Source organism: Falco biarmicus, chromosome 3, assembly GCF_023638135.1.
Source record: "Falco biarmicus isolate bFalBia1 chromosome 3, bFalBia1.pri, whole genome shotgun sequence".
Lineage (NCBI taxonomy): Eukaryota > Metazoa > Chordata > Aves > Falconiformes > Falconidae > Falco > Falco biarmicus.
In genome coordinates, this window is record NC_079290.1 from 52622336 (window position 1) to 52649964 (window position 27629).

At 41.8% G+C, this 27629-nt stretch overlaps 1 protein-coding gene across 2 annotated transcripts in view; it reads left to right on the forward strand.

Annotated features, from left to right (window-relative positions):
* The window catches only part of GAREM1 (GRB2 associated regulator of MAPK1 subtype 1), a 107119-nt gene that overhangs the window by 70210 nt on the left and 9280 nt on the right, over positions 1–27629 (forward strand). Inside the window, exons 3-5 of one of the 2 annotated variants that reach the window (XM_056332470.1) lie at positions 13169–13299; positions 20553–21731; positions 26955–27121. In XM_056332470.1, the coding sequence (XP_056188445.1) occupies positions 13169–13299; positions 20553–21731; positions 26955–27121 (1477 nt within the window). The remainder of the gene's footprint in view (positions 1–13168; positions 13300–20552; positions 21732–26954; positions 27122–27629) is intronic. The other variant, XM_056332472.1, reaches the window with a different exon arrangement.

Consider the following 27629-nt stretch of genomic DNA (forward strand, 5'->3'; position numbering starts at 1 on the left):
TCTTCTCTCTTTTCTTCTCTCTTTTCTTCTCTCTTTTCTTCTCTCTTTTCTTCTCTCTTTTCTTCTCTCTTTTCTTCTCTCTTTTCTTCTCTCTTTTCTTCTCTCTTTTCTTCTCTCTTTTCTTCTCTCTTTTCTTCTCTCTTTTCTTCTCTCTTTTCTTCTCTCTTTTCTTCTCTCTTTTCTTCTCTCTTTTCTTCTCTCTTTTCTTCTCTCTTTTCTTCTCTCTTTTCTTCTCTCTTTTCTTCTCTCTTTTCTTCTCTCTTTTCTTCTCTCTTTTCTTCTCTCTTTTCTTCTCTCTTTTCTTCTCTCTTTTCTTCTCTCTTTTCTTCTCTCTTTTCTTCTCTCTTTTCTTCTCTCTTTTCTTCTCTCTTTTCTTCTCTCTTTTCTTCTCTCTTTTCTTCTCTCTTTTCTTCTCTCTTTTCTTCTCTCTTTTCTTCTCTCTTTTCTTCTCTCTTTTCTTCTCTCTTTTCTTCTCTCTTTTCTTCTCTCTTTTCTTCTCTCTTTTCTTCTCTCTTTTCTTCTCTCTTTTCTTCTCTCTTTTCTTCTCTCTTTTCTTCTCTCTTTTCTTCTCTCTTTTCTTCTCTCTTTTCTTCTCTCTTTTCTTCTCTCTTTTCTTCTCTCTTTTCTTCTCTCTTTTCTTCTCTCTTTTCTTCTCTCTTTTCTTCTCTCTTTTCTTCTCTCTTTTCTTCTCTCTTTTCTTCTCTCTTTTCTTCTCTCTTTTCTTCTCTCTTTTCTTCTCTCTTTTCTTCTCTCTTTTCTTCTCTCTTTTCTTCTCTCTTTTCTTCTCTCTTTTCTTCTCTCTTTTCTTCTCTCTTTTCTTCTCTCTTTTCTTCTCTCTTTTCTTCTCTCTTTTCTTCTCTCTTTTCTTCTCTCTTTTCTTCTCTCTTTTCTTCTCTCTTTTCTTCTCTCTTTTCTTCTCTCTTTTCTTCTCTCTTTTCTTCTCTCTTTTCTTCTCTCTTTTCTTCTCTCTTTTCTTCTCTCTTTTCTTCTCTCTTTTCTTCTCTCTTTTCTTCTCTCTTTTCTTCTCTCTTTTCTTCTCTCTTTTCTTCTCTCTTTTCTTCTCTCTTTTCTTCTCTCTTTTCGTCCCACTAGCACATGCTGTGAACATATGCCAAAATGTTCATTCTTAAAAGCTGATTTCATTCATCTTGAGCTGTTATCAAGAGCTTTGTCTGCTTCATAGATAAATTGCACAGTGCTGAATCAATGTCCTCTTGTACTGGAAGCCAGACAAATGATTCTGACAGAAGCTCTGTTGCATTCATACAGAGTGAGTGAAGAGATGGCTTACCTCTTGCAGAGTATGGGTATCAAAATACCACCAGCTTTTCAGCTGAGGCACTAAGGCAATGATATAAACGTGACTGCTGATCCTAAACCAAAAAAGTTACAAATGTTTGCTTGCTGCAAGTTAGTTGGCATGCTTGATAGATATTACAGCATTATGGATGACAATTTTTGGAGAGTAAGCTACTACATGCATTTCATTAAGGTGATTTGCAGATTGTGTATTATTTTGGCTCTACACTTGTTTTAAATTCTCTTTAGTATAGTTTTACCTGTAGCATAAAATGTAGTTAACACTGAATACTGTCCTTGACAGGAGACTTTAGCTGAATGAACCAGTTCTGTTGTGTAATTAGGGAGTTTCTTTGGAAATTGGCTTAATTTCAGTTATAAATATGTTGTCTAATTTGTTCCAGAAGTGAACTTGTTTTCAGAACTTGCTCGTGATCGCTGGTGGTCAGAGCTATAGTAAATTGAATTCCTCCCTAATTTAAACACTTTGAAAATATGTAAGCAAAGCTACAGTCTGCACTGGGCATTGACAATCCACAGTGATAGTACCTTTCCCAAGAAAATTGTCTTTTTAATCACACAAAAGAACAGCAACTCCTCCTTTCCATTGCTCATACACGGACGCTGGGAACTACTTGAGCAACAGGTTTTCCAGTAATTTGAGTGCAATACTTCAGTAGATTTAAGTTGAGGGAGAGGGGAGAAAGAAAAAAAAAAATACACACTCAGCTAGAGATTGTAAACCACATGTATATTCAGCAAGCAAATGAGATATGAGCTTTGAAACAATAAGCTGCTCTGTAATACACAGACGGTCTTTCAGGATACCAAGCCCAGGCTCTGAAGTCTCTCTACATATTGATAAAAACGTCTCTAACTCTGAATGAAATACGTTTATTCTGTCTCATGTAAAAGCCCTGTAAGCTACTAAGAACTGGCTGAGCTGCTGACTCAGTCATTGTTCCTGGTTTTTACAACTCCTCCCTTTCAGTTAATTAAAAAACCTGTTCCTGAACAGGAAACAAAAGCACTTTTTATACAGAATTGATCTATGTACATTTTCAAGATTTCTGCTCCGTGAATGCACTGTTTCTTTTAGCTTTGTTTATTGCAGCACAAGTGCCTGCCAGGGGCAGTACTGTCAACATGACTGTCCTTCTTGGGTGGAATATTTCACTACACACCATCCTACACTTGTGCTGGGGCTCGTTGAGCATGGGACGGGGTCAGAACCTGAAAGGCAGAAAAGGGTGCTCAGCAAACAAGAAAGCAATGAATGGTGCTGAAGTCAGACCATAGAAATGGGGATACTCACGTGGGAGTAGCAGGAGGAAAAAGATGTGTCAGCAAAAGAGCAGAAAGCATAAAGGGTGGTGGGTTTATGATTGAAGAAAGTGGCTTTGCACTGTGGCAGAAATAATTAAGAGCTTGAGTTTTGGTGAGTGTGGACTTTGAAGCTTTTGAAAAATAAATAAAAGCTGTTACTCAGTAAGGCAGACAACGATTAAGCTCAGCAGTTGCTGCTGTCATTTTAGCAAAAGCTTTGACTTGCCAAGAAATAAAAGAATGTGTATGAAGTTGTTTGGAGAAGCCACTTATTGTTCTGTCAAATTTATTTTTTAAGGGATGGCTACCAAATCCAAAAAGTTATGTCTGGTGTAAATCCACAAGTCACTCATGATTAGAATCTCTGCAATCCATGTTATGACCAAAAAGATGCCGCTGCACATCTTAAATTCCTCCCTGTAATTGCAATTCTCTCCAATTTTTTAATCAGCAAAGTGAAGTAATACTACTCAGAGAAGGCTTGACACAAAGGTTGTAACCTGGTAGTTTCTAAATTGCAGAAGTTTGCTTTCTTCAATGCAATCAAATTTCAGTCCCCTAAAATGATTAGCCCTCTTTCTAAACTCAGCTGTTCCTCTAAGAATGAAGCCTCTTCGCCACCACCAGACAGGATTTCTTTTTTGAGTGCTGGCTGGTTTTTATCTTAACTTCAGATAAACAACGTCACTTACCTGCGTCCACAGGTAATGAGGAGATAGACTGAACTACTCTCCATAAGTACAGTCTATGTTTAAAATACTTCTTTATCAGTGCAAAAATCCCCTTCACCTTTTTGAACAAATTTAGACACTAGAATTAGAAGGATCTGTTCAACTACAGCTGCACTGAGCTGAGGTCTTGAAATATTGCTGCCCTAAGAAAATGCTGCAGTTTCTTTCATTGACACTTCAGTTGCACAAGAAACTAAAATTCACTACTTGGCAACCAACACAGGGAGAGTAAAAGGGCAGAAAGGTTTCTTCCCATGTAGATTTCTCTTGAGGACACATCCACTGAAGCAGGGGAAGGATGGAATTGGGTTTCTATACTCATTTGGTGCTTGGAGTCACACAGATTATGAACTAAAACTGCACAGTTGCTGGTGGGGGCATCAGCCCAAACAGAAGAAGTTTGCTGTTACTGTGTTTTTTTCAAACTAATGATCACAAACTTTGTTTTGATAAAAAATTGGATTTTGCTTTTTCTGTGTTAAAGAGGAAATTGTATGTATTCATAATTTCTACTGAAATCAGTGTTAATGAGGAGGGAATCAGTGGTGTAAAGGAAGAATTTTTTGATGGAGCTGTGACATAAAATCCCAGGATGCTTGGCTAACCTGTAACAGGTATTCTAATGTGGTCTGTTTGAGCCTACTTGAAACTAGTAATATTAATTTCAAATGTTAACCTGGAGTTTATTTTGTTATTCTCATCTCAACTTTCTCCTGTTCTTTAATTAAACATTAATCTGTTGTAGACAACCGTGTTTTTTTAATGTATGTCTGTCTTGGGACAAGTGTATACTGGTGATGTGGGAGGAGATCACCTAGTTAAGAATAGATCCAAAGGCAGGTTAAGTCTATGCTGCTTCTTAATTTAAACATATGTGATGTCTTTCACTGAAATAGGAAAATCTGCTTGAGCAGAACAATTTAAAATGCTGTTAAGTGACTTGTCTGCCATCCAGTGCAATGGCTGATGTTCAGTTTGTGTTGACGTAGCCAAGTGGGGTCTCCACTCCTTAAGGACTGATTTTTAGCCCTCGATCAGTGTTAACTTATAAATGAAAGCAATGTATTTGCTTAGTAAGACAACTGATTCAAAGTACAGTAAGAACTACAACCATGTACTCTTTCATCTTTGGTTCTACCACATTTTCTAGCTGTTCGTATAGAGGATAGCAGGTTTTGCTAGAGGCTTCTGTTAAGTGAGGGATAAGTTGGCTTATCAAATCTTCCTCTGTGGTCGCAGGCAGTTCCAGCAGATGTTTTCTTAAGGATCCTGGGTGCCACTGTAGTGGATTGAAGCCATAAGCTTTCAGTGACTCAGACCTCAGTCATGAAAACAGTAAAAGCACGTATCCGCTCTGGTACCAAGGGAACTGTGCTGGTAGTTACATAAGAAAAGCTTTTGTCATTGGGCAGCTGCTGTTAAACATAGTCATCTCAACACTGTTTCATGCAAGCTCTAGGTTGGTTTAGTTGGGGTTTCTGTAACTTTTTCTCTTGATGCATTTTTGTGCTGCTATCTGGATATGCTCTGGTACTCACCAGGAGAGCATGCCATCTTCATGTGCATGTCTGTATATTCTTAGTGTTAACAGGAAACTAGCACCAGCTTTTGTTAATCCTAATTAGGAAAGTCAGATGGTGTGGTAGTCATTAGAGTCCTCTGCATGGTCACTGGGGCATGGGAACTAACATGCTACCTATGGAATATTCTTGGCATCTGTGGGCCACACATGGGAAAGGAATAGAATTATGTTAATTACAAGTTAGAATGATGATAACCCAGTGAGTAAGTTAAATCTAGTTAATTTACAGTCCAGACACTCAAACATGTGACCCTGTAAATTGGAACATTTCATTGTGGTAACCTTGTATTTGTGATGATAATAATTTATGAAACAAAGGTTAGAGGTTAAGCTTGTTTTCCCTGTCTGTCTTTTTACATCATTTGTAACCCAAAATTCCCTCTCATGCAATATTTCTGAGTTAAATCTGCTTTAAGCTATCATCAGTCACCATTTGAACTGATTTTTCTTTGTTATGCTGCCAACAGAATCAAGTTGGGGTTTTTTGCTGTGCTACTTAAATCATGAAAGTCAGATAAGAGAAAAGAGGGCGCTAGGCTCTACCATCCCCTTTGCTTTGCCAGCATAGGATTAGAGGTTTTGATTAGCAAGCATTGCGTTGCTGTGTGGGAAGCTTGGTTGGATTCCCTTCCTTGATCTCTCAAATGGTGTCTATGCATATGCACAGGTGATGCGTCAGCACGCTGATACTCTGCTTTGACATGTCTCACCAGGTTGTGATGCCTGACTCATTCGCTCTTGGTTGAATGGGTATTCATACTGCAGACATAACACAGAGAGGAATAAAGGCATCTGAGGCTTCAGAATCTTCATAATACTTCCGAGAAGTAAAGCTATTCATTCTGAAGGGCTCCTTCCTCATGAAATGTTGCACAATCTCTGACTGAATGTGCCTTTGTGCCTTGCCCTCTGCTTTGCAGCGCCGTAAGTTTAGCTCCAGTACACTTAATACAAGTAGAATTCATCATGTTTACTTAGATATGTCTCTAGTTCATGTTTCATCTGTTTTTTTAATACATTCCCAAAATTTCCAGAAGATTGGGTGCAGAAGGGGACACAGGAGGTCCTCCTCTTTACCCCTCTCCCTCCCTTCAAGAAAAAGTACTGACAGGCAGCTCTTAAAAAACAGAAGCAGTATTTCAAAGCCTGTTTATTAGCTGTTTCATGGTGATTATAATATAAGAATCAACTGTAGCTTTTCCAGGTCACGGCCCAGTTGTTGTCCTTTGGAAACTGTGTACTTAAGACTCTCGTTGTGTATTTTCCTGCTTTATTCTCCACCCTTTTATAGTTTCCTGTAAGCTTTCAATAGGCCATGATATGAAAATAAACAAAGAAATTTGTATGAATAACTAGGAAAAACTTCCTTTTCTGTCCCCCAAACCTTTGTTTTGCATCGCTATCAGTGTGGCTGGTAAGGATGAACCTGTACCGTTGGCTTGCCTTGCTCTTTCTTGGACTGAGGGAGGGAACTTACCATAGCATCGCATCCCTGTCTGCTGCCAGGTCCTAACTGAGGTGGTTCAGTGGCTCCTTCAATGGGGAACCCAGAGGTGACGGGGCAGATGGCTGGCCTTCCTGTTCTCTCCGTGGGCAGCAGGGCTGTGAGCCTGTCTGCGCTAGTTCATTTGCAGACTATTGTCTGCACCCACTGCTCAAAACAGAGTTTTGTAATTCCATTTATACTTGCAGTTTCTCTCTGAGGTGAGTCTTTTTCCCCTGTACTGGTCCCCCTGCGGTGGGGACCTGGCAGCCCTACTGCTCCACAGGACCTGAGCACACAGGCGCTCTTCTCTCCTCTGGAGACCTGTGAACAAACACTGAAGTTTCAACAAGCTGGAAGATGACAGAAGTGAAGCAAGGCATTTGTTTCCCACTCATCGTTACTTCTGCATGTCTGCCAAACCTTCTGATGTTTACTTGGTGATAGGTCCCCAAAAGAGCTGCAGCATGACTTCATACCTTGGTTCCAGTTAGTCACGTAATAGCTGTATCAAAGATGTGATGGATTCTTTTTTTGTTCTTCCTTTTTTCAGGTCTAGACAGCTACAGCCACTGCCATGACAATACTTCTTGCAACAAAAAAATGCAACGTGTAGGTTCCATGCAAAGATATATTGGCAAATGTCAATTTAAATAAAAACCTGATTTAAAAAAAAATACATGTAGGCCGGAGTGTTAGGATTCTATCTTAATCTATTATTTTAGAGTCTTTGGTTTGCCAGGCTCCCTCTTGACTGGCTACCTTGTCTAAGGATTAGGTATGGCTGAAATAGCTCTACCAACCACATGATCTTGTTGATGGGCTCACAAGTGAGACCATAAACAGATTTCCTTCCATCATCCACCACAGAGGCAAACTTTTCTGCATCAGGTGTTGAGAGCAGTGCACTGTCAGCTGTAGACTGTAGAGGTCCATCTAAAAACTGGGCCTGCTAAAGTGTACTTACCAGTTCATGCAGCTGCATTCTTCCCGATATCTAGCAATCCACCTCCCTGTGCCCTTTGTTATTATGTCTTATTTATGCCTTAGGCTTATGCTCTTCAACTCTGCCCAGTTTCATCAAGGATCATTTTGGGGGGAGGAAACCAGTTACTTCCTATCAGCTTGATGCACATGAATGCTGAAAAATGTAGACAAAAGTTGTCTTTTTCCAAAATTGTGGTGTTCTGGCAGGTAGAGAGCCTTTTCTTTTGGAGTCAGTTCTGCTGTTCTTTGAAATACTGAAATGCAGTCAGCAGTCAACAAATAATATGAAACATAAACCTCTGCAGTACTTTTGCTACCCTGCTGTGCCTGTCTGCACATTCTTGAGATGCGCTGGGCTTTGCGTACAATCTCACATAGAGAGATGTGAGGCTTACAAAATAATCAAAGCTGCTGAAAGACAATACAACCCCTGCCTTCTTGAAGAAACATTTAACAGATAACGCAATTGAGCAGATGTTTCAGTGACCTTCCATGTTTCCTACTGATGACATGCAGCTTCTGTTTTTGTTTTCTTTATTTTAACAGCATTTCTTTTTTTCAGATGTTCTTTTTAGTATATGAGCATGTATGTGTTCTCATCCTTTTATATCAATGAAAGCTTGACTGTTTGTTCAGTCTGTGAAGCCTTGCCAGAGATAAGGACTCCCTTGGTCTAGGCTCAGTACAAAATTAATGTTTCTGTCTTGGAAACATTCCGGACTGTTGGAAACGACTGGACTATTTGGTGGCGAGGGGTAAGTTTGCTGCAAAAACAAAGGGATCTTACCTTACAGAAATAACCAGTGTGAGTTGAATTAGAGTTGTGAGCATCTGTAACCCTGCAGGAGCCTAAGAAGTGGAAGCAGCAGAAGCAACCTGAAGGCTGGGACAGAAAGGGCTGGTTAATGCCCCTGCTCGCAGATATTGCACGGGTAACTTCTGGCAGGAAGGAAGATGGACTGATCTTCCTGCTCCTACTGGGTGTTAATAAATGTCTCCATAAACTGGAGGATAAGCCCTGGTTTAGGTCTTTTCCTCCCTTTTTATCTTTCTGGACTCATTTCCAGCAGTAGTGGATTTACTGTCTTTGCTGTAAGTACTTTCACAGGGAAATAAGATTTCATAATCTGCAGAGATAATATATACTAGAATGAAACTGTTCCAATACTGTGCCTGTCAGAGGCCAGGCTGAAAGACAAAGAGATATAAGGCTTGCAGTGGCTGTTCATTACTCCCTTGCATTTGGCTGCGAAGGAGTAACCACACCTGCTCAGTGGACCATGTAGGTATTACAAATCTTTGATCTTTCTGAACTTGTGCTGATTTACTAGAGAAACATTTCATTATTCCTTTTGTCCTAGTAAGAGAGAGAGGGATAGACTTCTATAAAAGTACAGTTTTAGCTTTAGATTGTCTTTAATTTCTTGTTAAATGCCTAATTAACACACAGTTAAATTGACTTGTAATTTAAGCTTGCTGTCAGTTTTGTAAAGTCTCCTGATGAAATCATGCCTCTTGCAAAGTGTAATAAAATTCCACTTTAATTTGCAGTCAAGCCAGACTTATGACCATTTAACTTGTATTTCAGCCATGCTGTCTTTTTTTTTTTTTTTTTTTTTTTTTTTTTTTTTTATGGCAGGTTGAATAGAGGCTGGGGAGAAACACAACAAGAAATTGTCTCCATCTTCCCCATGAGTTAGTAACATCTGGCTCAAATGTGTATTGCAGGCCCCTCTTAAGACCTTCTTTCTCTCCTTCCAATAAAAAAGTCTGCCTTTTTCAATGAGGAAATAAGCTTTTTAAAACTGTCGAAAATTTCAAGTTATAAACTGTTTTTTCCAGAAGAAAGGCATTTTAACATCTAGCCCTGACAGCTTCCATGCACTGCATACTTCTTGATTTCGTAACAAGAGGAGATTAATGCTGCCCTTCTATTATATGCTTTGGGATCTGTGTGTACTCCTCTGTAGTCAACCTCCTCGTGAACTGCTGCTTATTAGCAGTGAAGGCACAGACAGCTTTGTGTTTGCACAGCTCAGCTGAAGGAAGGGGAGGATGGCACAGATAGTGGCATAGATGGTTCTGAGCATCTCTTTGTACCAAAGCAAAGCTCCAGCTGACTTTTTTTTTTTTTTGGGTGGGGGTGTAAGAACATGGTTGGACTCGATGATTTTTCCAACCTAAATGATTCTCTGATTCTATGTGTAATTCTACAATAGATGGCAGACTCTGCTCCTGGTGGCACACAGCCTAAAGCATTTGTTCTGTGCTGAGGAATTTGTAATTTCTTTGTAGTCATTTGGGTTGCAATGAGTAACTGACCTTTTCTTGCCACCAAGCTATCTAATGTTAAATACATAAGTCATAGTAAACTAGTAGTATTACCAAACAGAGTAACTAGAGAATCTAGAATTAAAGACCAATGTCTTATTCAAAGTGCTGGATGAGTATTGTTCATATAATGTGTTATTATTCAGTATGTTGTTTTCCTTCCTTGTTCATGTGAATTCGTGCTTTGTTACTGTGCCCAATTCAGTTCCTGCTCTGAAGTGAGTGTTTTCAGTTTCTTTCTGAACTAACAAAATTTTATCACTACAGTGTCACACAGTTTCAAAAAACTATGTAGCTTTCATGCAGTATTGCAGTCAACTCCATTCTTTACGTAAGGGAGGAGTTTTAAATCAGAAGTAACCCCACTGGATTTACATCTGTCTCAGGTGACTCAAACTTGCTGTGGTTTTGTGTGGTTTTTTTCTTCAGGGAACTTAAACTATGAAATGTCATTATAAATTGTAATCACAGCTTGCCTTGAGTAGTAACCACAGCTGGGAATCCTACAGATCAGAACCCTGGATCCTAAATTGGGCAATCAATTAGGTTTGCATCCAGGTGGCTGTGTTGGTAGTCAGAGGAGAGCAATTGAGAGGTAAGCCGGAGAGAGCAACAACCTCAGGTCAGCCTGTGGTGAACAAACACTGTGTGACAAGTTCTGTAAAATTTAAGAACATCCCGCCCGTAGTGACTGTCTGTGAAACAGGGTCATTGCACTAAAGTAGTAGTTTTCATGTGCTCCCTGGTGCAGCTTACAGTCCCTGCTGCTGCATGATGTCCTGGCATGTCCTGACTCCATATGGGAGGACCTCTGACTTCATTCAGCTCTCCTGCAGCTCCTGAATTTCCTTTGCAAGAAAGTGGGGTGCCTGCAGGAGGAAGGAGCTGCAGTGCCAAGGAAAGCATCTTCTTCTTGGTTAGGCTGTGGCTGACAGGTAAATCCTGAAACCAGGATTTACATGGTCTGTATGGCAGACTGGGGATTAAAAAGCACAGTTCTCCTCTCTTCCTATTCCTCTGTCTGCGCCTCGGGTGTCAGTCACAACACAGTTTCCATCATCACTTAGCTGAACACCTCCCTGCTAACGCCAAATTCCCTGAGCCCAGAGGTGCCAGCTGCCTGGCCTCTCTATTGCATTGCACCAAAAGGGGCTCAGAGCGGACAGGCTGAGGCATTCAGCTTTAGGATGCTGACAAGTTTCTACTGAGTATGTGAAGTGTTTTTCCAAATGCTTGTCCGCTGTCAGGTTTGCTGTTGCTACCCATAGTGTCTGCCGGGTGTAGCTTTGTGACTCCCAAAATTTCCACTCTTAATCCTGGAGGTCTTGTAAAGTCTGGAAGAAGAGGTTGCCGTAATTTTTCAAGATAAAGGGCTTGTCTACAATGGAAGTTTTAGATACTTTCAGTAAGCAGTTAAAATATACAGGGAAGAAAACCGCTGGAACTACTAAGCCCAAAGATGCCTCTTCCCTGCTCTGGGCATTCTTGAGCCATGAGTTTCCTCTGACAGGTGTGGAGGAGACTCTGGGTGGTTTTGCTAATTGTGCTTAAAGTCCTCTTGCACGGCTGTTGTTTACTTCTGTCTAAGGCAGAATGCTGCATGAGACAGACCTTGGTCTGACCTGAAGAAGCCGTTCCTGTAGTTAACTACGTTGCTGTAATATAGTGCAGGAATGGCTTCAGCAGGTCAGACCAAAAGTCCTGCTGCTTCTACCCTAGCGTTGGTCTTCGAAGTACATAAATTGTCTTGGCTGAACTTCAAAGAATAGCATGTCCTAAAGCAGACACAAAGTTAGCAAAACTCCAAGGCAACTGATTTTTCAAGTGTAGCAAAGCTTACTAAACACTTGCAAAGTGCAGTCTTGCAAGGGGAAGTATCGGCATCTTTAGTTACTCTGCTGGTAATACTTCACAGTTACTGTGGTCACTTCAGAAAGACAAAATGTATGGAAGGGAATGAAAGGAAGTCTTCTGTCTTGTAAGTTGGTATGTAGCCTTACAACACAGTACTCAAGCATACTGGTTAGAAGAGTGTGCCTCTGTCAGTGGGGTGCTGGGGTTGCATGGAGGAGCTGAGCCTCTTAGTCTCATTCCTCTCTTGGTGTCCGTGTGTGTACATGTGTGCACACACCTGGCAGGGTGGTGGGACAGGACTTTTTCATTGGGCATCAGAACCTGCCGAGCTTATGTTAGTTTCCTCCTCTGCTGTTAGGTGGCCTGAAATAGTTTAGTATGGGTGAATTCTCCAATGAGGTTACAAAAGTCTCAAGTCTGATGTGGTGTATAGGGGCAGCAGGGTGTTGTGCACAAAAATGCTGAAGGAGTGAGAAAATATTTCTGTAGGTGGCTGACATCCTGATGTATTTTAATGAAGCTGAGCACTGTTTGGGGATGATAATCCAGTGGCTGCATGCATTGCTAATTTTAAAATGTGGCTTACAGGAGATGCACTAACCATTGATTTTGTTCAGTCTTGTTCTTGTTTTCTGGAGTTGTTTCTTACATTGAATCTTGCTGAGACCAGCCTTTAACTTCTAGCAGTTAATGTTTCTAAATTTGGGAGGATCACTCTACTGACCTCAAGTCATATAAGCAGCAAATATGTCTGTCTAAGCTTTCGTTATTGCTGTATTTATAAAAGAAAGCTTTTAAACTTTGTGTTCATGGTGCACAGAGGTGATTGATGTGCCTGGCTGTCCCTGGCAGATCTGCCCAGGGCAGCTGCCTCCGTGTTAGTTCTTGCCTTTTACAAGACTTAAAAAATAGCCAAGGTTTTTGTGCTGGGGGGAGGTAAAGTCAGCAAGAAACACTTCTTTATAATGTTCTTCTGAAGGTGACCACCTTCAAAAGGATTTTAAATGTGTATGGTTTAATTTTCTATGTTAGCTGAAGTTCTCAGAGGGCTTAGTTTATGGTTGAGGAAAGTTAGGTGCTCTTCCACTGTTTGGGAAGCCTAGGGGGAAAAGGGTTTTAGCCTAGCATTTTGTAATAGCTGTTTGATGCTAAAACCAAAACCAAACGCTTTGTGTTTATTGTTTTGGAATTTTATGATCATGGGTGTGTTTTCTTTCTGTAAAACTTTTAATATTAAGGGCCAAAAAATGCTATCGGTACAGATACTGTTACACTGAATTAAGTACACAAATGTCTCTGTACTTATTTACTATTTCTAGAGAGCGTGTGATAAAAGGATCTATTTAAATTTAACTTGGGCTCCCACATGTTCTTTTCGTTCTGACCTGGTGAAATGGGATGTCTTTCACGGCAGGTTCAGGAGACTCCTTGCAATCTTTTGTCGTCTTGTTTGGCTGCTAATAACCGGAAAAATCCACCGAGCAAAATGGTGAAGAAGTTGACCCAGCAGTTGCCACAGTGACAGTTGTCCAATATAAATATCTTAAAACTCTTCTGTTTATCATCTGTTTTCAGGGCAGTTTAAGCTTCTGGAACAAGACCGAGATATTAAGGAGCCAGTGCAGTATTTTAACAGTGTGGAGGAGGTGGCTAAAGCATTTCCTGAACGAGTTTACGTCATGGAGGAAATAACATTCAACGTTAAGGTAGTCCCTGAATAAATATTTATCTCTGTCCAAATGATTAACTGTTACAACCTTTATATATGTGGCAAGTGAGCAACGGCGCTGTGTGGGAAGTGTGATTTTTTTTTTTTTTTTTTTTTTTGAGACAAATGAGCCTTTAATGTTCTGCATTCGGTGATGATGCTCTTTGGGATGCTTTTTGCAGTCTTAAATCAACACGTCCTCTAAGCGCTCTCCTGTCCTATGGCACTTTGGGGAGCAGTCCTGATGATCCATCCAATAATTCATCTAATTAGGATGCTTCTGCCAGATTTTAAACAAATGTTGTTTGTTGCCCACTTTGTCCTCCCCCTCTAGCAGTCTGAATTTTATTCTCTGCTAAGCAGCAGCTGCTCAAATCCCTGTCCAGAAAGCCTTGTTCTCAGAGAGCATGCAGGGTGAAATGATGGGGTTGCTAGTCTCAAAATTACTGCAGCTAAATAGCATTGTGAATAAAACAAAAAACCAAAAGACACACTTGTTCTCTGTGTGCATGTGTGTTTGTTTGCATGTGCACTCCTCTTGAGCTCGTCAAAGGGTCAGCAATCTCATGAATGTCAGAGGGCTTGCTATCACCAAACACTGCAGAGCAGGGCATGAAACAGAGAACTTGTTCTTCCTTGTCATACCCATATGTGTGACACTACCCCAAGGCAGGTCAGTTCTGCCAGCAGAGCAGGGTGGTTCTTTGGCTTGTCTGGTTTGCTTCAGTTGGTACACCACCTAAGACTGGTAGAAGAGCATCCTAGAACTGGGATGCAGTGGCACAGATCCTCATCATGTACCCTACAGGGGAAACTGGTTGATACCTCTGGTGCAAAACCAGTATAGAGTTTCCTGGTCCTGTGTGTAGCAAGGTAGGGTTTGTATAACAATCTTTTAATGGCTTTTTCTCTTACTTGTACTGCTAGAGTTGGGGGACATCAGCTAGTTTGCGATTTTTATAGGTGAAACAAGATTGCTGAAGACTGCTGAAGCGCGAGAGCTGATCAGTTAATTCATTTAGCAACACAGACTCATGCTTTTCAAGACAGTATGTTGTTTTCATTTATGCTCTCCATTAACCTGAACCCATGAAATAGAGCCTTTCGTCAATGAAGGCTACATGAGAAAGTTGGAACACTTTTGTACATTTAGGACGTAGCTGGACAAATCAAGGCAACAAGAAAATTTAATTTTTACCCAAGAAAATCAGTCTAACCTTGGGACTGCTAGCCTTATCCAGTGCTGTGCCATTACTTCTCGGTTGTTCAATGACCAAATCAAAGGAGTTGTAGAGTAAAACATGCAGCTTTGATTTTTTTAGGGAGAAAGACTTGTTTGAATGTAAAATGTTGTGTCTTGAGTTTCATATGAATGTTCTTGAAACTCTTCGTCATATTTAGCAAACTGAGAAATAAGTATAGTTTACTGTTAGATATAAAATCAATTTTTAAAAAGTATTATAGTGATACTCCTTAACATAAATAACAGTAATAATAATCCAGGTTTAACCTACTTACACAGTTATCTTGGCAGTATTTCTCATGGCAGTTTTTCCAGTTTCATAGAAGCCTATTCCAAGATTGTCATCTTCCAAAAAGTAAATGAACTTAACAGAATCTATTAAAGTGTTTAATAACCCTTTACATGCAAGAGAATTATATATGCTAAAATTTTAATATAGGGGAGATCCTGTCAAGCTGATTAGAGCAAAGGGAGGAATACTAAATGCGGTTGATTTCTGTCCAGTGCAGTGTGCCCATTTAAATTCAGAACAGTATCAGAAGATAGCTAACCAGATATAAAAACATTTACGCGGGGGATGAACTCTGAAGTCTGGGAATTCTTTCTTGTTTCAAACGCTCAAGTCTTTCACGGATAATTTTTGAAGAAAGAGCCTGTAGAGTTACAAGGTGCCATCAGACAGCAACTGCATGGTTTTGTCTGTGATCGTTGAGGTCTGCTTGCATGTGCTGATATGCCATGGTTATGGTTCAACTTGGTGCAAACTTTGTTCCTCCATGTAAATGCTTTGCTGCTCCAGCAGGATTTTACAGCTAGCACTGCTGTTCAGCAAACTGCCTTCTCGCTGTGACAGGCTGCGGGATCTTCTTCAAGATGGTTATTTTATTTTTACTTCATGTATTAGTTGTTAAAGGGAAAAGTAATCCATCTTATCCTAGGGGAGACAGAGGGGATGGGTCTCCCTCCCTCCCTTCCCCACAGTTTTGCAGCTAGGTGGGCTTTCTGGGCGGTGTGTTGAGGCAGGGGGGTTGGGACCTGCCAGATACTTGAAGGAGGGCTATAACATGTGCCAGCAAGCAGAGCTGGGATTGGAAGGTGGAGTCACTTTGCACAGAATAGCAAACAAAAATTTTAGACCAGGGGTCCTCACACTTTTTAACCAGGGGGCCGGCACATGGATGCAGTGGCAGGCAGTCATCTGCGGCTGCTTGGTTTCCCCCCCAACCCCCGGTGGGGGGGGGGGGGGCGGGGGGGTTCTGTAAATACCAGGGGCCGGACTGAGGACCCTGGGAGGCCGTATTTGAGGACCCCTGTTTTAGATTAAACCCAACTTTTGTAATGGCTAAAACTACTTCTGGTAACTTCTTTGGATCTATGTATGTACATATCAGTACTGTGCTTGGATACCCAGTCGGTTGCCACAGGTACCTAGTGGCCAGCAGCATCTATAGGCACAGTAATGTACAATGTTCTGGGGATAAGCTAATTTCACTCAGTCAGTAGGTATTTAATCTGTTCCTGATGGAAAATTAGAGGCATTCTGTCTTTTCTTCACTGACCAGATAGGTGATAACCTTTTTTGTATTAATATTCAGTGCATAATTGCAGCTAATTTTATGTAACAGCATTGCACTACAAAGATGAGGATTTTTTTTGTTTCTCCATGCTAGGTAGAAAAAATATTGTTAAGAAAGTTGAGCTACCTCAGGGCCCTAGCTTTTGCTGAAGCAACAGCATTGTATTTCTGCAGTTGGCTGCTGTGGTTACGTACAGATATTGGACTGTACAAATACTCAGGAAGTTGTTTGCATTAAGAGTTAAAAACAGATCTATCAGCAAAAGCCCCATATCATACCGAGGGCAATTCACAAAAGTTCTCTTAAAAAGCAAAAATATGGTCTGATAGATTGAACATTGGACAAGCCATTCATTCCTGCACTCTAAAAACCAGCCCAATTAGTGTTGCAGGACCCTTCAAATCTTCTGGGATATCATTTTTGTCCTGAAGATACCACTCCATCTCCCTGGAGAGGCTGTGCAGATCCTTTCCAGGATGGAGAGGTGGGTTAGTTAGTTAGCCCTATAATGATTCCTTTTTTTCCTGTCAAAGACATTGTTTGGCTGGTGTGTACTTTTAATATCTGGTTTGTTTATTTTTTTTAACGTAATCCTCTTTTCACAGTGGTTTAACTGTGTTGGCCCATACAGTGTACATTTTTGCAGAAACCAATCTATAGCAAAAACCTTGCACTTTTTATTTTTTACAATTTTAATGCAGTACAGTGATTGATTTCAATTCTTTTGGCTCTGATAAACTTGTCCTGAGTTTCCAAAAAGCACATATAGAAGGTTGTAACCTGCATTGGCATTTTTAGATGCTGCAATAGAGACTTTTTTGAGATCAGTTCATGTGTAGGTTTTAGCTCCAAACTTGCAAGCGATTCATAGTACTTCACCTTGAGAATTAGTGCTTTAGTCCTCTTTTTCCCCTTTGCCTTGTGGACTGATGCCAGCCCTATGAGGGTACAAGCCTCAGCTCTGAGAAGGTTTTCTTCTGTTCCCCCTCTGTCCCCAGTACACACAGGCTGTGCACCACAGTGTCTTGCACTGGTCATGCACTGCTGTGGCTGCCCCTTTCCTCCAGCATCTGGTGCGTGGCTTGAGTAAGAAAGAAGCGGACCTGCTGCTTCATACCTACGTGGATGCACCTGCTAGAGGGTTTCTGCTCTGAAAGGAGCATGGATAGTGAGCACCATTGCCTCACAGTGGCCTCAGGAGGTGGCCTGCCTGACATCCCATGTGAAGGGATGCTTCATGTTAGAGCTCTGCGGTATTACCTGTCATGTTTTGGGTCAGTTTTGGAACACTTTGATTTATTTGAGACATCCTTAAACAGCACTGAAGCCAGTAGCTTTTTAATGTAGCAGTCAGGGCATAGTGCCTCTCGGCTGAGAGGGAAAATGCACATATGCTAACATGAAGAGTTGTACTAGCTGATTCTTTGTCTTGGGAGGCACATTTATAAAAGAAAAATGGGATATTGTCTTACTGAATTTAGTCAACTTCCTTTAAAAATATTTGCATTTTTTTTTCTGCTAATAGCTCTCCTGAAGACTCTTTCTATTTTAAAAATCTTTACCCATTTTTTGTGACCTGTAAAAAAAATAAAAAATTAATGTGGTATGTATTATATAAATGTGTGTAGCGCTATGACTGGTCTCTTGGCTTTAATAGTAAAAACCTTATGTGGTAACTATGAATCAGACTTAACAGTTAAAAAGAGCTCTACCAAAAAAAAATAAAATTGAACTGTATATCTGAAGTGAATGAAATGCTTGCATTAGTCTAATAAAATCTAGCAGGTATAACAAGCAGTATAAAGCCACAAATCATCTTTATAAGGAGTTTCTATGTGTCCAAGTGATTAACAACTTCTACTTCAAAATATAACAAATTAGAACAATTGGAGTCCAGGATAGGCTATTGTCTCAGGTGTTACCAAAATCTATTTTTCTGAGTTAACCTTTCCTTAAACAAAAGAAACTACGTACCTGAGCTTTCCCCAAAGAACGCGTTTCCTAGATAATCATTCATTGTTTTCCTGATGGCTGTATTCTGCGGTAGATGTAATTGGCTTCTGAATGTTATTGAATTTGTGGGAGTCTTAAAATTTAAAACATAACCCTGTTAGGTTAATTTAAGACTTAACCCACTGCTGTAAAGGAGCATAATCATAGAATCATAAAATGGTTTGGGTTGGAAGACACCTTAAAGATCATCTAGTTCCAACCCTCCTGCCATGGGCAGGGATACCATCCACTAGAAACATGGCATGATTTTTCTTTTGTTCCAGCACAGTAAAATTCAGCCTCATTTCACCTATTGTTATCCTATAACTGTATTTAAAAAAAAAAAAAAAAAGTTTCCCAGATTTTTTTAATTGATAATAACTGTCTTTAAATGTGCCAGTTGAATCTAAAAATCCATTTACTGTTTGGCTGGTTGAAATGGATGCCATTAACAAGCAGCTGCTTCATGAGATCTTTGTTGTGAAGCTTGGCCAGTTAGTTACCTCTGTGGTTTCACATCTGACCCATCATTTCCTTCTACAGTGGCTTGTTTGTTTGTGAATCACCAGGGATCTGCGAGTTGGCCAAGCGGGAGCTCCCACAGCCATAGGCTGTGACACCTCCCTCGCTCCAGCCAGTGTCCCACAGGAAGAGAGAACAAGCTGTAACTGCAGCAGCTCAGGTTAAAATATCTGACAGCGTAGCTGGCGTTGTCCAAAGAAGCCATCTGTGGGGACTTGTTGATACTAGAAACCGGTATTCTTACGGAACGCACCCTCCCAGAAAGAGAGGGTGGGAATGAATGGTATATGCACAGAGCCCTGTGTGTCCTCAGTCCTCACCAGCTCCACCGAGGGCAGGGCTGTGTGGCCGCAGCTCACAAGCAGTGCTCTGCCGCCGTTCTGAGGAGAAACCAGCAATGAGTGTCACACCGGTGTTAGCCGCACAAAAACCCAAGCACTTTCCTTTCATGTCGTGGCGTTTCAAAATGCTGTCTGGCCAGCGGTGTGAACTGTGAATGAGTATTACGTCCCATAAATCCTAGTAGTTTCCTGGATTAGACCAATTAGTGTTTGTTTAGATAATTCAGGGCTTGGAGGACTTCCTATGCGGAAGCCCCGAGACTGAACGGCTAAGGCGGCACACCTCGGCCGTGCTGCCTGGGCGTTTGCACTGAGGGGCTCACAGAAGATAATCACACCTCCACAAATATGGGTGAATTGCAGATCACATCTTCCAAGGGGATGCCTTATCTGCAGCACTTCTCAGTTAATAACTGATTGGAATTACAGCCTTGATTTCATGCAGTGGCTGTTCTGTGATGATACTGGAGTTTCAAGCCTGATATTTGAACTGCACACAGCTCCGTGAAGTCCTTAGGGGTTGCGAAGGTGAGGAAGGGATGTACAAATTTAGCATATGTTTTCCTTTGCAATTTTTTTAGTGTGTTCAATATTTCCAAATAAAATGGTCTGTAACAGACCAGTAGCGTTTATCTGACACATCTTCCTTTATGAGCAGATTGCTGCTGCTGCTGAGGAAGAACTTGGTGGGTTCTGTTAGGTCCCTGAAAAGGGCTTTTCACATTAAACCACGCAAATGTGAAGTAGAGCAATCTTTTCTGTAAAGAGTTATTCTAATCTTAAGGAAATAACTTCAGGAACAAATGAGCCTTGGACATCTGTTTTGCTTTTTGCTTTTTTTTTTTTTTCTCCAGTACAACTTCCATACTAGAAAAGCACACACATGGCTGTGCATATGTTGTTTAATCTCTTAAATTGCAATTGTGATCAAAAAAATGGGGAAGGAAGTCTATGACTAGGAGAGCAAAGCAGAGGGGGAGTTATGCATGTGGGGTAGACAGATATCCTTGACTTCTTCAAGGAATAATGTCATCTGTCATTCCGCCTAGCCTGGAAGAGATTATATCAAAGGGATATGCTTCATCTATAGTGATGACATCATCTTTTCTGTTCCTCGGGGAGCTGAAGATGGTGAAAGAAGAAGTTTGCTTCCCTCAAGAGCCTGGTGAATAAGTTCCAGCAAACAGCAAAAGCAAGGGGACGGGAAAAAGATACCCAAGGGAATCCAGATTTGCTCTGTCATAGCTGTATGGTGCAAGTGGCTGTTTGAATTGCTGGGATATGTGGATTTGTCCTTTCTTTAAAAACTGGTTATGTTTTTTCTCATGCCTTCTTTGGCAGTTTCAGGTGGTTGTTTCCCCTCAAGTAAGATGCAGGAATGTGCAGAACAATAAAAAAAGTTCATATGGCCAAACTTCAGGTTAAATACATTGTGCTTAACTACTCAGCTCCTCAAATAAAGTGAGTTTAGTTTCTCCCCATATGTGGTCTTGTAAGTTCAGTCTTAATAGATTTGATATGATTTGAAGTATTATCTTCAGTGGGGGAAACCAAACTTTTTGTTATTATTTTGCAGGTGGCTTCAGGTGAATGCAATGAAGACACTGAGGTTTACAACATTACCCTTAGTACTGGGGATGAGCTCACTTTAATGGGGCAAGCTGAAATCCTTTATGCAAAATCTTCTAAGGAGAAGTCACGACTCAACACTATCTTCAAAAAAATTGGGAAACTCAATTCAATTAGTAAGCTAGGCAGAGGCAAAATGCCCTGCCTCATCTGCATGAACCACAGGACCAACGAAAGCATCAGTCTCCCTTTCCAGTGTAAGGGCAAGTTTAGCACTCGCAGCCCACTGGAGGTGCAGATGCAAGAAGGTGAGCATACGATTCGCAATATAGTAGAAAAAACCAGGCTGCCTGTTAACGTGACTGTGCCGAGTCCTACACCAAGAAACCCTTATGACCTGCATTTTATCCGTGAAGGGCACAGGTACAAGTTTGTCAACATTCAAACAAAGACTGTGGTGGTTTGTTGCGTGCTTCGCGGCAACAAAATTATTCCCATGCATTTTCCCTTGCACTTGACGCTTCCGAAATTTACTCTACCTGACAGTCTGGTGAAGGGGGAGCTGTGGCACGAATCCCTCATCCAGCATTGGTTTAATATATGCCAGGAACAGTTTGACATAGATGAGTATTCCCGTGCCGTGAGAGATGTGAAAACTGATTGGAATGAAGACTGCAAGAGCCCGAAGAAGAGCCGATGCACGGGGCACAGCCACGTGCCCAACTCCCTCAGCTACGCACGGGACGAGCTGACGCAGTCCTTCCACCGGCTCTCGGTGTGCGTCTATGGAAACAACTTGCATGGGAATAGTGAAGTGAACCTCCATGGCTGCAGGGACTTGTGTAACGAGTGGGCGCTCTTCTCTCACGATGCTCTTCAGTACCAGGAGTCTGGTGACAGTAGCAGTGATTACCTTTTTCCTGAAGTTACCGAAGAATCGATGTTTCTGCCTACAAAACCAGAACTTCCTTATGAAGAGCTGTGGTTGGACCAAGGGTCTGGAAAAGCTGGTGAACAGCCTCTCTCTCGCTCGCTAAGCGAGAAGAACAAATGTGACAACTCCAGAGGGTCTTTCCGATCAAAGTGTGGTACCGCATCTCTTCCTGTGCCTGCAACTGTTGGAGCAACCACAAAGTCTTCAGATGTTTCCCTACCTCCACCTCCAGTGCCTCCCAAATCTGAAGCAGTAAGTCAGTGTTATTTATATTGGTTTGTTTCTTTTTTTAGCTGGTGAACTTTGCTTGGGGATGTTTTTTAGGGAAGACTTGGGAGCGGGGGCACATGGAGGGCAAGGAGATGGTGAGACTTTTTGGGCTGTGCAACTTCCAACTAGTTTCCTACCAAGTGTAAGTCATGTCCTAAAAATCACCGAAGTATATTTAATATAACTGATCTAGTAGCTTAATCCTGATACTTTCTGGATTTTTTAATTTTTTTCTAAGTAGTCCTAAATCCTTGTTACTGTGTAGTGTCCAGTGCAGGGCAGCGTCAAACTTCTGTGGGGGAACTACCAGTTATATTCACCATGTGATCCCTCACTTCACTAACATGAATGCATTTGCTTTTTAGATTCTCAGGGTTTCTGCATTCAAAATTACCAGCTTGTATGGACAAGTAGTTCTACAGCTTATACAGCATGTTCATTATTATGTCCTTGTGTTAGTGTTTCTGGGGGTTTTTTGCTCACACAAACAAGGTCTAAGAATTGCCGGGTCACTTCCTTCCCTTGCTTTCCACATCATCTCTCCGCACGGCCTCCATGCTTTCTCATATTTTCTGTGGCTGAAGTGTGTGGGGCACCACCCCACTTTGAACAGCCTCAGATCACCTTGGGGTGTGCATCTTCAGTTAACAGGCCCTGATAATGATGACAGCTAGAATTGTTATGGTTTTGAAGTGTTTGTTGGTGTGGGATTGTCCTGTCTGTTAAGGAGTGTGTGGCAGATTTTGAAGACTATAAAGTGTCGTTGTCCCCAGGGAAACTGTATCAAACTAGACCTGAACTAATCGCTCTGTAGTGCTTATTGAAAGAAAATATGTTTAAATAAGAACTCTGCAGAGTTGATAAATGAGCCTTGTAGAGGACTCGATTTTAAACATAGCATGGTTTTGGTCCTAGGGTTTCTAATGAAAACTTGTGGGAGAAATCACTACGAATCTGAAATGTCATGGAGACTTCAGAGGCAAAAATACAAATATGTTTTATCAACAGGAGCTTATGTGGGCTGGCCAGAAAATCTACCCGTTGTGTGGTCACTTGACACAGTTATTTGGAAGAAAAAAAAAAAAGAAAAATTCCCCCAGGGAAAGGTGTCTAGGAGCCTTTAGCAAAATGTAAATGATATGTACTTACATCATGTGACTCTTGGTGGATATTAGTATTTAACAAATCAGTTTTGCCATTTTTCTGGTGGAATTTAAATTAAAAAATCATTCCACTTGCAAGTGCTGTGGTATTTTCAAGAGCATGGCTGCACAGTAAACCGAGACTAATCTAAGACCAAACTGCAGCAAACCACAGTGATCCCATCCCTTTCCTATTGCCATCTAACAGTCCAGCAGCTTTGACTGTAGCCTTCCCATCATGATCCAGGTCACAATCTGGTTGAAAGCTGCATTTATTTGTGCTGGGTTAGCCTGCAGCGGAGTGCTGTGGAGATCCCCCTGGCCAGGCTGTGCAGCTGCTGGGGCGGTGTGGCAAGGGGAGGGAAGGAGGATGCCAGTGCAGACACAAAACGCACAACTGCAGCCCTTTGACTACGCTGCCAAAACTTCCCCAAAAAGCAGCTGCAGCAGCTTGTGCAAAGACAGGGAAGTCAAGACATTATGCGTTCGTAGTAAAGTGTGTTTATGTGTAATGTCTAAGTGCAGGAACCCACGAGCACTCCCTTGCCTGCGAGGTCAGGTATGCACTGAAGCTTTGGCCAGACTGGGACCAAGTACCCAGCAGCACCATACTGGGATGAGGTTCCCTGGCACCCTACACTGACGTAAACTGGCGTGGGGCTGGTCCCACCCTCCTCCTCCTTTCCCAGCCACATGGTCCTGGCTCCTCTTTTGTGCTGGCTCTGGCACTCCTGCGCCTGGGCAAGCGGCCAGGTCTGGATCTGGAAAATGATTAGTTTCCTGCTGTTTTCTGTGAGCTGAACTGCTTCAGCACGGGGTCAGAGTGCCGGAGCCAGCACTAGGGAGTGGGTGGGAGAGCGAGGGGGTGCTGGGGTGAGGGCAGCCCTGCTGGCAGGGGGGAGCCGGCCCCCTGGATCATGCCTGAGGCATGGGTGATGGGATGCTGAGGGAGCATCTGCACAGCATCGGTGTGGACCCTCACATTTGGGGAGATCTCATTGCATAGCAGCTCCCTTCTGGGGGCAGCAGGGTGGCATTTGAGATATAGATGTGTATGCTGCCTGTTAAGGTCTTTTTGAAATGTGCAATTTTGTTACGTGTCTTACATTACTGAGGTAACATGTGAGTGCTGTCAGCAATTTCGGTATTGCTTTCTAGCCACGTAGAAGAAAAAATTTCTGCTAAAGATAGTATCTTGCATTTAGGGGTGGGCAGGGGTTGTAACCCCATAAAAATAAAATAAAAAGTCTACATCTCCGTAGATGATGATAATATAGACTCAGGTTTGTGGCTTCCTGGAACAGCTTTGGAATGAGTATCAGTGACCTACTGAATTCATCAGTGGGCTGGGGCCGAGGAGATGTTTGCATGGTTTCCACGTAGGTTATTTATAGAATAAGTAGATCTCAAGAGCTGCTGATGAACATGCGGTTTAGTCATCACTCCCTCTAGAAAGATATTCCATAGATTTCTGTTTGAAGGTTGGCTGACAATTGTATTTTTGCATGCACTAAATTTTAAATGTGTGTACAGGAGCTGTTTGCAGGAGAAAAAAGGACAGTTGGGTATTTCAGAAGTTGTTCTGGTTTTCTTTTCTCTGGCAGGTTGAAGAATTCTGATATATCATGTATTTTTTAAATACCTTTTAGAAAATCAAAGTAGCATGAAGGCAGAAGGGGGAGGGAGGGGGGAAATGCTCTCTGAAATAAGGCCTGTAAATTAGAAATTGCTTCAGTCCCCAAACACTAATTTGCATAAAATCAGAGTCTGTTTTCCTGATTGATTTAAAGCATGTCCCTGATGGAGTGTGCTGGAAGTTCAGGCTGCTGTTGGCAAGGAGCATTGAACCACTTTGCATTACGCTTGTGGTCTTGCCAGTGATGGGGTGGGTTTTATCTGGGCAGCCTCGAAAGCATCACTGTGACGGGCACCTGCGATGCCCAATTCAGGAGTGATGCCCCAGGTGCTGCTGGCAGGGCTTGGGCTGGCACCAAGGAACAGGACCAGAGGTCTTAAAATCAGCGTAGCACCTCACACCTTTGGAAAGGGGTCACTGTCCCCATGTCACAGGAAGGAGTGTTGGAGGATGGGAGGACTCAGATGGTGACAAATAAAAGTCCCAGGACGTGCAGTGCAAATGCACTTTGTCTGTATCAGGCAGCCGTATGACATCTAGTGCTTCTGGGCGAAAGAGTGTTGTCTACTAAGAGCAGCAGCAGCCATCGAGGTGATCGTCGTGCCGCACTGTGACTGTTCCCCTCCTCTCCCACACTTATTTCATTGCTGTTGTCTTGGACCTAGTGAGGGTAGCTCTTCTCTGAAGTTTCCCCTTGCCCCTGTCAGTTTAGTCTGCAAAATCTCTCCTTTTATTCCTTTGCTGGGTTTCCTGAAGGCTGTGTCTGGCATCTGTAATCACAGTCTTGTGACAGGGACCAACTGGGACCGCAAAACGGTATTATTTATGGCCTCGTTCTGATCGGCAATCTAGGTCAGCAAGGGAGCTTGGCATAGTTTGTTACGCCAGCACCTATGAATGCCGGCAGTCTTCCCAGGAAAGAATCCCTTTAACCCCCTGACCGTCTGCTGTGCTCCAGGAGCTCCCCTGAATGGTCTCGAACCCCCATGAGTATATATATTTATTCAATAGCATGCAGTATTAACTTTGCATAGTCTGACTGCGGAGCGGGGGGGCGGGGGGTGGGGACACGATGGGACTGAAGTCCTTAGGCATTCTTGGGGCACAGCACTAAAATGGTTGAAGAGTTTTATGCCTGAATTCAATAACAAACATGAATAAAATTGATATTTTTTTTTCTTGAAAGAGCAAATAAGCACCCTTAGAGCAAGATTTATTTCAGTGTTTTATGCTGTCGGGCATTTCCTGTAATTTTGACTTGTTTTGAATTAGGGAAAAAATGTACTACAATGTCCTAGTCCCCAGTTTTCCATTTCAGAAAAGTACTAAATGGGTTGTTGCATTTTGAAAGCACTGAAGTGGATTGCAAAAGGTTCCACATTTATTTTGTTTTTAAATAAATTAAGTCACTTTAATTGCTAATTATGTGTTGCAGAACTGCTACGATAACTTTTAGTTCTGCAGTGTTGTTATCTAAGACTGTTTCAGACAAGGAGAACTTAGAGGTCTCCTCCTGCCCAGGGGGAGGTGGTGGGTCTTTAAAAATCCTGCTTGACAGCCTAATTCTCAAGAGCCTTGCTCACCTCTACCCCAACTAAATAAAGTTGCTCTCACAGATATGTACTGACGAGATTAAGATCTTAATTCCATCATTTTTTTCTATGGGGATGGATATTGATATTTTGCTCCTACACAGGCAGACTAAACTAGATGTCAGATAAGCAGTGCTAGTGTCATGTGTTTTACACTGCAAAGTTGGCTGGCTGCAAAAAGTAGACCTGTTGGCTGGGTGCATTATTTGAACAAACTCTTTTGTCCCCACCTTTCAACTTGCACGTTTTGTAGTTAGCCTTATCCTGGACTGCTTTGACAGCTACAGAAGGACAGAATCTCCAGATACATATGCTATTCCTGGGGAAAGGAGGCTGAGAATTATCCTAGAGCTTGGATGGCTGATATCACTGGTGAAGTCAGTCAGGAAACATCAAAGTCTGTTGAGATCTTTTCATTATGTAAGCTTGGTTTGTTACATCTAAATAAACAACACTAATGAAGTTTAAGCCTAATCAATTGCTCCTTACAAAATGTAAAATATCTAGAACAGTCGGTCTGATTTTGTTTGTTACTAGAAGGTTATATTACATTGTTTCATTACTGCTGCTTTTTAAATGAGTGGATATCAAACTACTGAAGAGCATGCTAAAAAAAGATTGCTAGTAGCTCTCCTGGTAGCAAGGCATTCTTTCGGACTACTTTATGACAGCCGCCTACTGTTGCAAATGTATATACTTAGCATAATTTTTCTCTTCTCCCTTTTTAATTACTTCCTTTCACAGAACAAGGCAGAACCAGATGTGTTTCATCTGGTTGAAAGTGCTCTTCCCCAGATTTTCTCACTGCTTACTTACATGTTCTTCTTTTGTACAGGTAAAAGAGGAATGCAGGCTTCTGAATGCTCCCCCTGTCCCACCGCGGAGTTCAAAGCCGTCCTCCACCAGTCCTTCCATCCCTCCTCGTACAGTCAAACCTACGCGACAGCAGACCCGCTCTCCTAGCCCTACTCTGTCCTACTACTCTTCAGGACTGCACAACATGTATGTGTTTGAGCTGTGAGAGCCCCATACTAGCGCTTTTTGAGAAAGTTAAATTTAGCAGTGTTCTTTTTGAAGGCGCTCCTTTATAAAGGCATGGTACTGTGTCAGAGTGGCTGACTTTTTATGAAATGGGCTAACCTGTCAAGTTATTTTTAAATATTCAAGAGGAAGCAAAGCTCCAGCAGAAACTGTGTTTTACTAGATAGGACATAGCAATTTATATCAAATATCTGCTCATTTTGCTATAGGTAATCTCACTGTAAGGTGGCACAGGTTGTCTATATGGAAAATCCCGTACAGTTCTCTATAATCTTGAAGGGCTTGAATCTTCAAACCAAAACATCCTGAAGCTAGTTTTCACATGGGATTTCAGTGCTACGTGCATGCAGTGCAACCAGCTCTGATCAGTGCGGCACAAAAGGGGCATGGTAATCCAGAAACGTGTTGTGCCAGCTGTATGGGATGGGTGTGACAGAGGACAGAGAGGCCAGCAGGCACCACTAAGTGC